We start from the raw sequence: 16,908 nt of genomic DNA on the forward strand, positions 1-16,908 counted from the left end.
AATTCTATTATACCTATTATAAATGTGAATGTTTTGTAAAATTATGAAATGCGCTGTCACAGTATGTATTATATTCTATAATCTGCTGTATTATTCTATTGAAATAAAAATGAATTCATTCAATAGATAGACTGCTCCCTTTCTTCAATTTATTTCATTTTTCCTCTCCTACAAAATTAGTTCCTCAACAGTCCAGGCTTCCTGTAATATCAAGTTTAACGTGTTTCATATTTTGTTTTTTATCTTTTTTCTGATATTGTGGTTTGAATCCAGTTTAATTGAGTTGTTTTACCTTTTTGTCAGCGAGCCAGTCATTATCGCTGAAGAAGAGAGCCACTGGGGCGGTGATCTTGCTGAGTCTGTATGGAGGCGGCTTCTCCTGTCTGTAGATTTTCATGTTCGTCTTCTGGCCATAATCGAACCACTTGAAGTCACCTGTATCAGAAAAACGTCATGGGTCATATGCTAGGAAAAACAACAGGTATACATGTACTTCTATATTTCATAGTATTTCGTTGGTTAACTGGGTTGCACCAACCTGAAACAATTATTTTCTATAATCTGACCAGACTTTCTCAATAATTCACATACTTTTGGAACCCGTTGTATTATGAATATAACAGTAGGAGAAATTATGTAGCCTAGTTTATCTTCCAAATTATACTGAAAATGCTAAAAACTTTCCATTCAGAGTCAATGTAGCCCAGTCAATATAGACATAAAAAAGGGTGTGTGCTTGCAATATATATTGTAGTTCTGATTTGTTTATATATTATTTGGATACATGAGAGAAGTTCAGAACCAATTTCTTCATGCAAAATTTCCTTGTGCTTAGATACAGAGTGGCCCAAAAACCTCGTATTTTCGGTTCATTTTCCAGTTTTCAGCTATTTCCGCCAAATCCGTTAATCGGACAGAAAAATTTGCTCTCGCCTTTTTTTTAGATTAAAAAATTCTGAATAAAATCATTCGGAACTCTCTATCTCTAATGAATACTAAGTTATGACTTTTCAAAAATGAGTGAAATTTGAAGAAAAAAACAGTTTTGATGAATTTTAGTTTTTTGATCAACAATATCTTCTGATTGTTACCATTTAGATGTATAATTCAAAATCTCTCTGAGCGTATTTTTGTGCTCTACAATATGAGATCAGATAGAGCGCTCTATCTCATATAGATTTCCAGGTACACCTGACAACAATGCTCCTTGTATTGTGAAAAACACCTAATTTTTAGCTTCAACCATCTTCACCAACTAAATTGTCGTCACATTGATATTTCGCACAATGATATAAGTTCATGAGATTATGTTCTATGTGAATCACCCGTTTGAGTCACTTCATTTAAGTATTTCCTAGAGGAGAGGAGCGTATAAGGACACCTCAAGGATTAAAATTTCAAACACTCATAACTTTTGACACAATGCTCGTTGTTGTATAAGGGCCAAGCCACACGGAACATTTTCCAGTCGAGTCGTCAGGGCAGGAAGCTCTCCGATTGCCTGATTGGGTTGACGTTCGGAATCGGCTATAATAATCAGCCAATTGGAGATTTTCCTGCCCTGCCGACTCGTCTGAAAAACGCTTCGTGTGGCTTGACCCCAAATTGAAAAAATAACAGTTTGGGCTAAAGCCTGTTGTTCTTATCCGCAAGTGTTATGTACTCAATGTAATAAATAAATAAATTACTGAATGTGCTTGGTGCTGTTGAATTCAAATTTATCTAGCTTGAAGCAACTTTGCATAAGAATCCAACTATAATGTGATTATACTAGTAGTTCTGTGAACAGTAGACCTCGCGCAGTTATAAACCGCAGCCTCATCTTATACTGTCCATCTGTTGTCTGTATGTCGTGTCGGCGAGTTATCGGTTTGAAAACGGCTAATGGCTGTTCGGGTTGGTGTATCAAAAATGCTAACATCAAAAGCTAATCTCCTTCAAGACATACTGGCAACAGGACAGCCCGAGTTCAAAACAGAGAAAGTTCGAGACACAATACTATGTTATTTTAGTTATTAATTGCATGCGTTATTGCACGCAATCAATAGTTCATTCAAAGTGCATAAAAACTGCATTCAATGAGGCATGCAATAATAGTCTACACAGTCTATAGTCTAATTTCTACTCTAGGCTAATATTGGCGTATGAAGGAGGGTCCTTTTTCCTTTTATATTATCCTTGAAATGCATAATTTCCAAAAACCTTGTATATACGTCGTCGCGCAATTTAAAAAGGAACATACCTGTCAAATTTCATGAAAATCTATTACCGCGTTTCGCCGTAAATTCGCAACATATAAACATTTACACATAAAGAGAAATGCCAAACCGTCGACTTGAATCTTAGAACTCACTTCGCTCGGTCGATTATCAATGATACCAGAGTTTCAAGCTCTACAAAAAAAAACTAAAGATTTTTAAAACTCCAATCATAAGTTTTGTGATACAAAGCTCTTTTTACATAATGAAATCTATGATAAACCAGTCATGGTAGACTTTTTTCTCATCCAGTTTTTTGTTCTCCTTTGATATTCTGTAAAATGGGGTTTCCACAAGTGGAGGAAAACTTTTGAACAATGTTTCTACCGACAAATTCCTAGAAGTTTTCTCCAATCAACAGGCACCACATATCGAAATGGATAATCATCTAAACATGCTAGTGTCATCTCAGAAACTGCAGAAACTAAAAAATAATCCAGAAAAAATAAAGCATCGATATTATTCAAGAAATGAGAATTAAATATTTGAATCATAAAGTTCGTTTTGTTCAGTGAAAACACAGGCAAGAGTTTTTAATAATGAATATAACTTTGTGGATATCAACTCAGTATTACAATCATTTTAATACACATTTTTGTACGTTTCTAGTACTACAGCTTTTTGAATTACTATTTTTTATTTATTCAAACGTTGTTGTTCATACACTCCATAGGAATAACCTTGAAGTCGAAGGGTATAATTTTCGTTCATTACTGAAAATTGTTTCGAAATTGAAATTCGAAATTTGTTAATTGAAATTCGTTTCTTATCAAACTGAAAATATCTTTGCTATTCTATTAGATTCCTCAACGATATATTTGATATTCATTTCATTTTTTCATGAGATATGCTCTTGAACTATATTAAAAGAGGTTTATTCTGAATTTATTTCAGATCACTTAAAAATAATTCCAGATACTGTTGTTGATGAGATGTAGTGGTATTCATCCATAATTTTCCAGTGTTTCATGATAATGGTTATTTGAAAAATGAAATGATTGAAAATAATTGATAAAACTACTTTACAATGATTAAAATTGCGAAAATTGGATGAATTTTATTTTTAAACGACTGAAACCCATTTTAATAGCACATCATTGATAAGTTCAAATTATTAGAAACTTTAAATCAATATGATTTTTCCAATTGACAATCTTTTCAAAAGTGTCTCAAGTTCAGTTTATTCTCAATTATTCGTAGATTATTTTGCTACTTAGGAAGTGAGCTCTAACTTCATGACATTATAACTAATGTTTTACATCTTGAAACGAAAATATTTAAGATTTCGTATGAAATGTAAGCTATTTTATAAGTGCAATAACTAATTCAGATGTATCTAAAGTTTATTAGGACGTGATATTGTACCCACTCCTTGGAGGGTCAATTAGAATCCAACAATAACGTATTAAAGATGGAAGATTTTATTAGAAATTACAGTTAACCAATTTTAAAAAAGTATTGCATATTTCAATATAATGATAGCTCACATATTATATACCTAATATATATTTATTTTGTGTATGCTCCAAATATGAGAGCTCTTGCTGATCGTAAGCTTATCTTTCGTTTCCTTTTCAAGTAATACATTTAAGGAAAGGAACCAGTATTATCCTAGATTTTTCCTAGAGAATAGTTATGTTCTAAAAATGATATATTGAGACTCATACCGTTCTGCACACTCTGGCCATAATGCATCAAGCTGTTAGTTGATGTGCTGTCGGGAAGGTGGCCAAATATCACTGGCAGCATGGTCTATAACAAAGAAAACTTGATGAAATCATTTCATGATAAATTTAAGGCTAAAACTTCATCATCCATTATTTGAAAGTGTTTTTTTAATAGTTTCTCAATTCACTAATAAAGTTATATGAATTTACTCTACATCTACCAAAAACGTTTTACTTAATTCCATAAATTCTTCAATGTAGCTGTAGCCTACTACTTGACTGTTGCTTATATGAAACAATATGAACTTATTAAGCATGAAAAAAATCATTATTTATAAGGAAAACCTTATTATTTAATAAATGAAGCAAGAAATACTAAATTATTAGAAATTTGGTAAATTATAATTTGCATAAGCATTCTAGTATTAATGTTATCACTGTATTGAAAGAGAAAAATTAAATTCATTTTTCAAATTAATAAAAAAATAACAGGTTTGAGCAACGACAGTAGTTCTCAAGTATACAAAAGTTACAGTTTTGGGATGTATCATAAGTAAATATTATTGTGATGATTCAATTTGTTTCAAAGATTGCTTGTTAAAATTAACTCTTTTCTAGTCATTCACAAATTTACTGATCATTTTATTACTTGTTTTTATAGTTTCTCACATATTGAATTTCGTATATTTATGTTGGTAATAATTTATACCTTAGAATTCTCACACACTAATGTAAATACAAAATTCCTAATCTAACATCACATTGTCGGTTAATTTTGGTACTGCTATATTTGGAAATTTCTATCGAATTGTTTTTCAAACTATTTGTGTATTTTTTGTAATTTCTAATGTTAGGATTTTTTTGTAATGTTCGTGTTTTGATCATTTGTTATGTTAATCAAGAATGTATTATGTATCTGATTAGGATAGCAACTCCTATTTGTATGAGTAATTGCTCAAGAACAAAAAATAAAACTATTGGATTTGATTATTAAAAAATAATTCATCATGCAAGCCCTTAAGCTGAGTCTAACTATCTGTGGTTGATTATTCTATATAATGCATTTATCTCAATCGTTCAATTGGTAAGAAGACAGTGAATATTGCCGTGTCTCCACCTGAAATTCATAAGGTAATCTACTTTACATTTTATACAAGTTACTCAGACGTATTATTCCAATAAAAGTAGCTTCAAGGCAGTATCAAGTTTGAAAAATAACTATCAGCTCTTTGAAAATGATCTTTAAAAGTTTTCTTACCATTTGACACTTATAATCTTATTCCTTCGAGTTGTGAGCACTGATATGACAAACTCATCAGTATTGAGGTGAAATGAAAACAGTTCCACAAGTAATACAATATACTTTCCATTTCCCTTAATTTTGAGTAATTCCATAAAATATATGTGACTAGTGTCTTTTATTCATATTGCTTCTATTTTTGGAATCAATTATCATAATTCTTCTTTACATGTCATTGAAGAGTTAAAACACAATTAAGTAACTTACCCTTAATTTTATCACAACACTAGTTTTAACTCGTCAAGTGGAAATTATCCTTGAAATCAATATACACTTGATAATGGCGCTTGAAGAGTTGAAACTTGCTGTGTTGTGATTGGATTGTTAAAGGCTACTTAATAACATTTATTGTGTTTTAATCATTTCAGTAGCTCTAAAAAGAAAAGCGAGTATCATGGAAGAGATTTGCTTGACAATTATTATTTTTGGAAAACAGTAATGATTTGAATCTATTCTACTTTATAGGAAATGTTTGGAGACGAATAAATACCCTGTTGAGTTGTCGTGAGTCGTATCCAGCGATCAGGAACAGAATATTGGAGCAGATGGTTGATGTGAGCGCCTTCTCCTGGCATAGCTGCCTTCCCAGTGTGGTCACTGCCGTATTCCCAGGTATGAACTCATGTACACCGACTGTGTTCATTGCATTCTGTAAAAAAGTTCAATAATCATAAGATTCATCCTCTGAATGTAAGTTACGTCCAACATACCCTAAAATAGACATCAAATGGAAGACTTTTCAATTATTATTTTTTTCAAATTCCGCCAATTAGCAACTGGTGTACTTATTTACAATGTGTAGTAGTGTCTTAAGCATAATAAAATTATTTTTTATTTATTAGGGAGTAATCTAAAGTTCACTGATATATGTATATTTATACTTGAATTTACATGTTTTGTATATGGTACCTTGTCAAGCAGCCTCTTTGAGGTTCGCTTAAGGTAGCTTATTTATTCAATAAACGTTTTTTCCATACTATTCTATTCTATCTCCTGGTGTTGACGAATATTTTTTGAATTATTATCTTTCAAATTGTAGGCATGGGCTTGTGTACCCATATACTATGTGTATTGTATTAAGCATAATAAATGTGTTATTATGTCGAAGTGTAATCTGGTGCAGAAAAATATTTTTCAAATTACTTTTTTATAATTTTAGGTATGAGCTTGTGTAGACTCACTCCGCTTATAGTTGATATTCTTAGTATGTTACCTCCTTATTGAAGATTGATAATATTCTCTATACTATTATGTCACTTGAAATTCTATAGGTATGCAATCGTCATCATCAACTCTTCCCAGGCATTAAGCATAAAGGGTTCATGATATTAATATAATTTTCGAGGTAGATTAATCTTACTTCAATCATTTATTCGAATCCTAATGTCACCTAGATCATTGTAATAATATAATTCATAATACTGTGTTGCAGCTCTTCTACCACCATATTGGGCATCCTTATAAACAAATACTATATTTAATTGATAGTTTTGATACTTTATTAGTTTGAATGGAATGCTGTAACAAGGAGTTAGAATTTTGTAAAAAAATCAAGCTTCCTCATTTCAAATGTTCCTAGAACTGTTCAACATCCTATCAATCAACACTTGTATCTCGAAAATAATACCATAGAGAAAATATAGCATTAGAAGATATCCCATGGTACAGGGCGTTTATGTTCCAAATTTCACTGTTAACTGAAGCTAATAGTGCTAGTAGTTTCGTCCGTGAAGCTAAGTGACGCTGGTGGTGTCTCATACTGTGCCGTTTTCACACTCTCACCTGTTAAAAACAGTAATAATGGACAGTAGTCGACAGTAATTCAATTATACATTGATACATACAATATTTATTTAAAAATATAAATACAAATTGATCTTTGTTGAAGTACTGACACTGTGTTACTTGTAAATATTTGAAAAAACACTTATCCATGGATGAAGCTCCTCTTCAGGAGTGAAATGCATTCCTCAATACTCCAACAAAAGTAAGTGTCTTTTAAATATTTACAAGTAACACAGTGTCAGAACTTCAACAAAGTTACTTTATATAATGTTTCGTCATGGAAAGCAACTTCAATAAAAATTGAAATTTAAGTAGCCTTTTTAAATTATTAAATCAAGACATGTTTCGGCTATACAGAGTGAGTCATATGTATGGGAACCCTTCAATAAATTGGAGAATTTTGTAAATATAATTAAATAATATTACTAATATTAATAACAGTATTAATAATATAATACTGTAACTTTCAGGATAAGCTATTGGTCAAATACTCTACCTTTTGACGTTCCAAAATGGCGGCTGATTGAACTTTATCAATTACATTCTTTGAAAATTAAAACTTCAATCAGCCGCCATTTTGGATAAAAGTGTCATATAACATTTCTATTGATGTCATCTTTCTCGTTTTGAAAAGGCCTTTAAAATGATGTATCACACAATGGGTTTTAACATTCAAAATATTTGAGTTACAACCCCTCATTTCTTTAAAAATTAAAACTTTATTCAGCCGCCATTTTGGATACAAGTATCATAGAACATTTTTATCGATGCCATCTTTCTCGTTTTGAAAAGGTCTTTAAAAATGATGTATCACACAATGGGTGTTTACATTTTAAATATTCGAGTTACAAACCCTAAGTCACCCCCTTATGAGGGGTTGAAATTCATTTGTACCTCAAAAGGTAGAGTATTTGTCCAATAACTTATCCTGAAAGTTACAGTATTATATCTACAACAGTCTCCAACTTATTGGAGGGTTCCCATACATATGACTCACTCTGTATAATGTTACTTAGATTTCAATTTTTATTTATATTCAAAAGTAGCCCTAAAGAAAAATACAATATTTATTTATTTATACATTATAAATATAAAATCATAAATTGGCCTGAAATTTGGGTCATAAACGACCTATAGCATGGGATATCTTATGCTATATTTTCTCTTTGATGATACTGAATCTTTATAAATAAAAGCGAAATGGCACTCACTCACTGACTGACTGACTGACTCACTCACTCACTCACTCACTCACTCGCAGAACTAAAAATCTACCGGACCAAAAACGTTCAAATTTGGTAGGTATGTTTAGTTGGCCCTTTAGAGGCGCACTAAGAACGGATTTGGAAAAATTTCCAAAGATACGCCCAAAATCTGCGTTCTTCCAGCGTTTTCTTAGCTTTATCGAGAACAAATGAACAGAAAATGTTCAAATTTAGTACAGAAGCTCAGCTAATAATGTTGTGTTAGAAGGAATTTGCAATAACGTCAAAGATACGGCCAAAATCAGCGTTTTCCAACGCTTTTCTCAGCTTTTCTGCATTTTCTCAGTACTTTGACTTTCTGATGAAATGAAGCATGCTCAAATGAAAAATGCAGGCGAGCGAAGCGAGCCTGACGGCTAGTAATTATTATATAAATGAGTGGCGAATAACGCTGACTGGTCTGAATAGTAATCGGAACAATAACTTTTCAGTCCACATTTAGGTCTAAATCCCTAAAATAAGACTGAATGGGTATACTAACGCTGACTGGTCCATAGAGTATGCGAAAGAGCGGCGACTTGATGTTTGACATGAATGCGACGGGTGACAAGCTGACCATCAGGCGCAGTTTATGGTTGTACTCGGGGCGCACAGATAGCAGCACATACATCATAGTAGTACCCATAGAGTGGCCGATGTAGAACAGCTTTTTCTGTTCCGTTTCGCGTAGAATGTAGTCTATCGATGCTGGCAAATCATACACTCCCATCTCGTGCCAACTGAAAACAAAATGAATGTTACCCTACTCTATTCTCTCATGAAAATAATAATTAAATAGAAGTGAAATAATATATTCACTCAAAAATATTACTCTACCCAAAATTATTATTTTTTGTAAGAATAATAATAATCAACATTAAACAAACTTGGAAGTTTTAATCCCTGTTGACAACTCAACTATTACTACTCTATTAATACTATATTAATACTACTCTATTACTACTCTATTAACTACTCTATTCACCCAAAATAATATGTGGCAGCAATATTAATAATCACGATCTAACAAAACTTTGAAGTTTTACTTCCGGTTGCACAAAAGTCTATAACTATACGGTAATTATATGACGGTTGAATGAACTGAACTGTATAATGGGAAATGCTAATATTATAATACTGAGGGTGATGTACACATTAGCTCTTAGGCTTGTGCGTGGGTAATGAGTGAGAGGGATGATGATGACTACTTTTTAGGTAGTCGGGACCGACGACTATCGTCTCCTCCGAAATACGGGGTAACCGTATCTATGTGATTGTGCTGTGGTCAAAAACTTTTGCCCCGGTCGAGATTTGATCTCTTGGTTCTCTTGATTATTAGGCCGGCGCGTTATCACTTTACTCGTTACTCCAACGAGCCTCCATGCTACGATAGCCAATCAGAGAAGCGAGATACGTATTTAATCTGCATTTAATAATTGTTGAATTTTTACTGTATGATAATTATTTCAAATATCCAATGGAAGCTATATGGATAGAACTAAGGACTTCTGCTACTAGAAACATTGACCGAAGAACTAAATAGCAGAAAGAAGTTTGAAGAATGAAACTGTCCAAAATCATTAATTATGTAATTCTTCTTATTATTGTAATGCTATTTTTTGGTTTTAGGTTCATAGTGGATATCCTCGTGTCAATGAATAGTGGATGGAGATGTGAATTGAAAGATCTTCAAGGATTGATGAAAAAGGATTAAAAAACAAGGTAGGAACCAATTATTTACATACCATATTTTCTTCTTAAAATGTATGAATTCAGGGCTACTTATTTTTATTTATGAAATAGAATTATAGTACCCTTTTTTGAAATTAACAAAATAATAGATTAAAAATACAAATTATAACAACTAGTTTCAGTGATCTATTTTTAATCTATTAATTTCAGAAAAAGGGTAGGCCAACTATAATTCTATTCTATATTTTCTTCTTCAGTGTCTGGCGACAACAAACAATATGTATACTCTAACATGCAGCCACAGAAAATACTTTGTTTGAAATTATATTTCCTAAAATAATGTTTTCGGGAAATAATTAGGATTTCTGAAAGTATAACAATCACCTGAATTTCCAGTAAGCTTTTGAGCTAGTTGACATGTTGGTGTGTCCTCTTGAATAGATAGTTCCTCGTGCATTTCCCATCCACACGTCATATCCCTGATCAGCTAGCAGAAATCCTTAAAACAAGTTTATAACCAATTTAGTAACTGAATCATGGAATATTAAATAATGTTTATCATCGTTATTGGGTTCATATTGGATAGTATAGTTGATAACTTACAGAAAAATGAAGCTCATTCTTTCACCATAAAAATCAAAAAACTAATAGTCCAGTCAAGGAAAGGTTATAGAGGGAAAAGTTGGGAAGACAATTTTTGACCCCGCTGTTCTGTTTAGGGTAGTAAGGAGGTAAAAATATCAAAAGTCCCCACTACTACCCCCTGTGCTAAGGGGGTTGGGTGGTTTAAAGGTACAATTTTTGGTTTCTCGCATAAAACTCAAAAACTGAGTATCCTGAGGACTTGAATGACATAACAAATTAAAGCTTACCTAATTTCCTACAATATTCATCCTACACCTTTTTTTATATCTCCTCCAGTTTTCGAGATATCCGCTCTTGAAGGTGTGACATTTTTGAAAAAAAAACCACGTTTGCCCCCAATTTTTTTATATTTTTGCCTTTATAACTTTTTAAAAATCAATTAGAAAAATCCATCTTGATTATAAGCTTATAGAGCATTGAATTCTATTCAATTTGATGAAAGATTTTACACTTTACGAATCTCCCTACACCTTTTGTGTTGGCTTTAGTGTTGAGTGTGAAATTCTATTTTTTTTAACAATAGACCAATTGACAAAGGAATTTGGAGGGAATGTTTTAAACAAAATTTTTGACTTTGCAGCTTTGTTGGAACTAGTTAGGAGGAAAACATATCGAAAGTCCCCATTCCTAACTCATGTGCTAAAGGGATGAGGGTGGTTTAAAAGTTGCATTTTTCAGCGTTTTGCTTCCACGCTCATATCTTGAGAACAATGCGTTCAACCGACATAACTAACCATTCAAAAATGAAGCTTGATAAATTCTCTACACTCCTTGTACAGTAGAATTTTGTGATATTCCTAACAGTTCCCGAGATATTCGCTCTTGAAGGTGTGTAATTGTTAAAATAACATGATTTTATCCAATGTTTTGCTCTCTCAGGGCTTATAACTCTCCAACAATGCATCATTAAAACTTATGCTTATGGTAGGTTTGTAGAGCATTGAATTCTCTTTGAAATGATGTAATATTTCACTATTCCAAGTTTTTATTTCATTGTTATAGCAACTTCAATGTAGGGGGTGAAATTTTCATTGCTGCAACAAATGTCAAATATGACATTCAAGTCCTTAGGATACTTTTTTTGAGTTTTATGCGAGAAACCAAAAAATGGTACCTTCAAACCACCCCCACCCCCTTAGCAAAGGGGGTGGGGGTGGGGACTTTTGATATGTTTACCTCCTTACTACCCTAAACAGAACTGCGGGGTCAAAAATTGTCTTCCAAACATTTCCCTCTATACCCTTTTTTGAGCATTCATTGCCTGGACTATAAGTAAGTAGCCTACCATTTTTAACATATACAGTATTTTTTTTAAATTTCCATGTGAATTACAAGTACCCCTTCAGAAGAAAGTGAACACTCTTTTTTCATGTATATTTTTCATGCTCAACTGTGCTTAACTCTTCCTTTCCTCTATCAATCTACACATACACCTCTTCATGGGTCTAAAGAACATAATTATTTGAACATATTTGTAACTTTAGATCAGACACTGACCTAGTCCTTTTTTCATTCTTCTGTAACAAGTATGGAAACCAAACTGTTACAACATTCAACCATAGTGAGGTCCACGTTATAATGACGTTAAATGAGTATTCGATTAACATTAGTGTTGCTATCCATCTCTATCATTCCACAAAGCAGATAGTGCTATCCTTTTCGAGCTCCCCAAAGTTTGAGATAGTTTTTTAACAATGTAGAAAGGTAATCAAATGACAAAATATTCAATCTCAGTCATAAAAAATATAATTTGTCAATTTAAAAATATATTTTCTTGACGAATAAAATATAATTGTTCAAAATACAAGAATGAACAGTTAATATTGCATCAGATATACCGGTATCAGCTATCCTCCATATTGTCTATAAGAAGGCAATGTCAAAAGGCAGGGAATCGGCAACGCTGTTCTCCTATCCTTGTCCACTGACATTATATTTTACTTTTTTTGTAATTTTATGTTACTAGGTATGTCATTAAGGCTGTTTGGTACACTTTTTTATTATTTAAATTGAATAATCTTTTTCATTATAATTGTTAAGATCATTTATAAGAGTGAGAAAAAGTGGCAACTGCAATTTTTAAGTGGTCTAATGAGCGAGTTATGGGTTGTTGAAGTGCTAACTTTCCATATTCTGTTTTCTTTCCAGATCATAAACGGTCTCGACTATATTATTAGAACTTCTCTTAAAAATTCAAAAAATATATCTTTCCAAACTAAAACATTTTATTCACCATATCGTTCATAAATAAAAAAGTAACATTTTTTGTAAATTCGATAACTAACTAAACTAACTTGTTTATTTTGGCATTAATCGCGAAACAACGCATATTAGAACAAAGCCAATGATATACTGAATGTATTAAAAAAAACTCCAATGCAAAATTCTAAACCGTTTATGATCTGGAAAGAAAACTGAGTTTGGCACTTCAACAAACCCATAACTCGCTTATTAGAACACTTGAAAATTTCAGTTACCACTTTTTGTCACTCATGTCACTTTTTGTACTAATGATCTTAACAATTATATTGAAAAATATTACCAAATTTAAATGAAAAATAAAAAGGTGTTCCGAACAGCCTTAAAACTTGTACTTGAATTTGTCTGTGTGAGCCTTTCTATGTGTGTATCGAATACATAAATAAATAACGTTGACCTTACTATAAAATAGTTATTCAACCATATTCGTAACATCAGTTGTATTGGTAACACTGGCCTAACCCCTTTTTACTTTCCTTGCCCTATTACCATAGGTAAGGAAAGTATTGCTTTCGAAAAAAATTAAGGTACCCAAATTTCTAAATTACTATACGTTTCAAAGTCCCCTGAGTCCAAAAAAGTGGTTTTGGGTATGTGTGTGTGTGTGTGTGTGTGTGGTGTGTGTGTGTGTGTGTGTGTGTGTGTGTGTGTGTGTGTGTGTGTGTTTGTGTATGATGTGTGTCTGTGTACACGATATCTCATCTCCCAATCAACGGAATGACTTGAAATTTGGAACTTAAGGTCCATACACTATAAGGATCCGACACGAACAATTTCGATCAAATGCAATTCAAGATGGCGGCTAAAATGGCGAAAATGTTGTCAAAAACAGGGATTTTCTCGAAAATGGCTCCAACGATTTTGATCAAATTTATACCTAAAATAGTCATTGATAAGCTACATCAACTGCCTCAAGTCCCATATCTGTAAAAATTTCAGGAGCTCCGCCCCATCTATGCAAAGTTTGATTTTAGATTTCCAATTATCAGGTCTCAGATATAATTTAAACGAAAAATTTCGTGTGGAAAAGATTGAGCATGAAAATCTCTACAATTAATGTCCAATAACATTTTCACCTAAAATTGAAAATAAACTTGAAATTTTAGAAAATGTGATTGTTCTGGCCAGAGAACTCGAATTGTAGCGCCAGAATGCCAGACTATAGTTCTGCCAATAGCAGGCTTGTGTTTGCGCCGGCGCAGACCGTCCTGCTTGCTTGGCATTGTGGATGTTTTTTGTGAGTCGTCTGTCTTGTCTCGTCAGCCCGTTCTTTTGTAAATTACAGTCCTCTGGTAGCTCTAGCGTTAGCTTTGTTCAGAACAGTGATTATTCAATTGCAAACTGTTGATTCTATTAAATCATTCACTATGAAGAGGTAGCAGACCTCGTGTGTCTCCAGCTTTATTGTCCTGTCACCAGCTGGCTCAGATCTTTGAATAGTAAACTTGAGATGCCTCACTAGCGTCAGGTGATCAATTTTCAAAACGGCAAGGAAAGTTGTGTGAGTGCCCCACACCAGATTTTTTATTATTCTGTAATAAGCATAGCACCTAACTATCACAAAATTCAACCAAAATAACTATTCAAACACAATAGTACCATTGGTTCTATTGGTAACACTACTGACCTAGTCCCTTTTTGGGCCCCATGAGGACAAAGACACTGGAACTGCAGAGAATGCAGTGCTGCAGAAAGACGGCCGGCCGGGGTGCAGAGTTGAGGCTTCCATTTCCATTGAGGGTCTGTTCGGACTCATCCCGCTCCGTCAGTCCACGTGGGATGCGGTGTAGGGTCAGGTGGTAGCCGTCCTCCGTCTCAACGTTGTGCGTTTCCGACTCGTAGCCGTATTTCCGTATCAGCTCCGGCTGCAAAACAAAAAATATTTAAAGTGAATTCTCCGTTTCTCCCATTCATTACTCATTTATACAATAAGTGCATCATCAAAATGATAGGGAGAGGAAAAATAAGGTAACCTTTTGCTATTCCTCTCCCAAATTTATATAACACATAGTCCAAAATAGGTTAAGTCTCGTAGTTCTTCAATTCACGAAATTGTCAGTCCTCAAGTATTTTCACAAAGTAAATTTTCAATTTTAGGTGCTTCAAAACTAAACATAGAAGAAATATTTCACATTATTATAACTAAAATAGGAAATATTCACATATTAAAAATATAATTTTGAAGAATTATATAAACTAAACATCTAGATGGAAATTCGATGAGCGCTACTATTCAAAAATTATTTGTCAGCCAGGGAAACAAATCATTTTTGAATAGTAGCGCTCATCGAATTTCCATCTAGCTGTTTACCCTGTTGTCAATATTTGCAGTAACAGAAGTCTTCGGGGTGAATCACAGCATTTAATTTGGATTTTTGTTTAATAATAATAATTAATTCATTAGCATTTGAATAATGTAATTTCCATCAGTAATTTCCATCGATAAACTAAACAGATAGCGCTATCCTTTTCTACTTCTGCAACGTTTCCAGATCGCTTTTCAACAATGTAGAAATATAATTAATTCATTCATTCATTTATTAAAACACTATACGGTAATCATAATAGAATTATGACATTGGAGGAAAAACTAGGCTGAGCCTGTACTATTTCTCTCCAAAATTTCGATAAAATGTTAATGTTGTCCAAAAGAGGTTATGTAATCACACACTGCTTCGTCACTTGATTTTCGGTCCAGGAATGATGAGTTGAAAATTTTGAATTTTGAAAGTTGATTCTATACTCTAAATGAATCACAGAATAATTAACAAATTATTTCATCTGAAGTATAGAAATTTATTATTGGATGATTAAAAAATATTTTTTCTTGACGAATTTAATAAAATTGATCATTTTTAACTAGGATGAACATTGGATAATATCTCATCAGATATACCGGTATCAGCTATATTCTATAGAAAACAGTGGCACGGCAGAGAATCAGCAACGCTGTTTTCCTATCTTTTTCTTCGCTATCATTATAACGAGGACCTCACTATAGGAAACAGTGCCCAGAGTCATGACAGATTCTGAGAGAGGCGCTTGGTCTTAGAGAATGAATAAGATATGCTCAAGATCAAGAAATTGAAGCTATTTTAATTACAATATTGGTTGTAGCAAATATACAATAGAGTCAGATTAGATGATAATTGAATACAATTAGAAATAATTTGGGCAGAATTTATACTTGTCTAGTTATGGAATGATAATTATCATTAATTGATTGAATAATGATTATGAGTTACAGAAGCCAAGGATACATGAAATAGGGAGTCGAGATACTCCAGGACTGTGTATGATACTTGAAATAATGGGGGGAAGAAGAGATTGTTGGATAATCTTAAAATATGAGGAAATAGAACATTATAAAGAATTATATGCAAAGACTAATTCTTTCAATTGTTTCTCATCATCTATCATCAGAACTGTTTTGAAACTCTGCAAACAACTGTTAAAATTGTGAATTAATCATAAAAATATAGTATTGCACCCAATTACAATACTCACAGGAACCTAATGAGGTTAAAAGGCATTTGACATATATATGATGTATTTCAACTTTAGTGCACATTCTTCATATTAGGCTCTTTAGGAAAGTTATCTATGATGTTTTCCTTGAGTTAGTAAGGATTTATTCTGTCATTTTACTTATTCTCCATTTGATAAAAATGGCTTGAGTTAGAAGGATTTATTCTGTCATTTTATTCATGCTCCATTTGATAAAAATGGCTTGAGCTAGTTTTCAAAAAGTATTAATTTTTTCTTTGCTTATTAAATTCAATTTAATAATCTTTCGCAAGGCTAACACACAACACATAAGCGCTTTTTCAGCTTTTTGCAATAATATTATTAAAGCATTAAACTTAATTGTAGAATGTTCTCCCACAATGCAACTAGATCAGTAGGTGTAGAAGCATAATAATCGAAGTTGTGAATTGCACTTCAAGGTCGTCTTATGACAATAATAGAGAGGCGCGCCCCGTGAGCTTGCAGTTGTAAAAAGCGTTACGAAAGTGAAAATGTCTAGGCCAAGGCCGTTCACATGAGTAGGTGATCAT

At 32.8% G+C, this 16,908-nt stretch overlaps 1 protein-coding gene and 1 long non-coding RNA gene across 6 annotated transcripts in view; one reads left to right on the forward strand and one right to left on the reverse strand.

The window, feature by feature from the left end:
* Positions 1-9,955, forward strand: part of LOC120352746 — a 43,402-nt gene extending 33,447 nt beyond the window's left edge. For both annotated transcript variants that reach the window (XR_005572083.1, XR_005572084.1), the window contains exons 4-6: positions 304-481; positions 5,691-5,837; positions 9,884-9,955. This is a non-coding gene — a long non-coding RNA (uncharacterized LOC120352746). The remainder of the gene's footprint in view (positions 1-303; positions 482-5,690; positions 5,838-9,883) is intronic.
* LOC111045974 (lipase 3) overlaps positions 1-16,908 on the reverse strand; it is a 72,774-nt gene that overhangs the window by 2,430 nt on the left and 53,436 nt on the right. For all 4 annotated transcript variants that reach the window (XM_022331456.2, XM_022331454.2, XM_022331455.2 and 1 more), the window contains exons 3-8: positions 14,478-14,715; positions 10,331-10,445; positions 8,757-8,994; positions 5,716-5,874; positions 3,926-4,010; positions 293-435 (exon numbers count right to left, since the gene is read on the reverse strand). In XM_022331456.2, coding sequence (XP_022187148.2) covers positions 293-435; positions 3,926-4,010; positions 5,716-5,874; positions 8,757-8,994; positions 10,331-10,445; positions 14,478-14,715 — 978 coding nt within the window. The remainder of the gene's footprint in view (positions 1-292; positions 436-3,925; positions 4,011-5,715; positions 5,875-8,756; positions 8,995-10,330; positions 10,446-14,477; positions 14,716-16,908) is intronic.

Source organism: Nilaparvata lugens, chromosome 8 (genome assembly GCF_014356525.2).
Source record: "Nilaparvata lugens isolate BPH chromosome 8, ASM1435652v1, whole genome shotgun sequence".
Taxonomy (NCBI): Eukaryota; Metazoa; Arthropoda; class Insecta; order Hemiptera; family Delphacidae; genus Nilaparvata; species Nilaparvata lugens.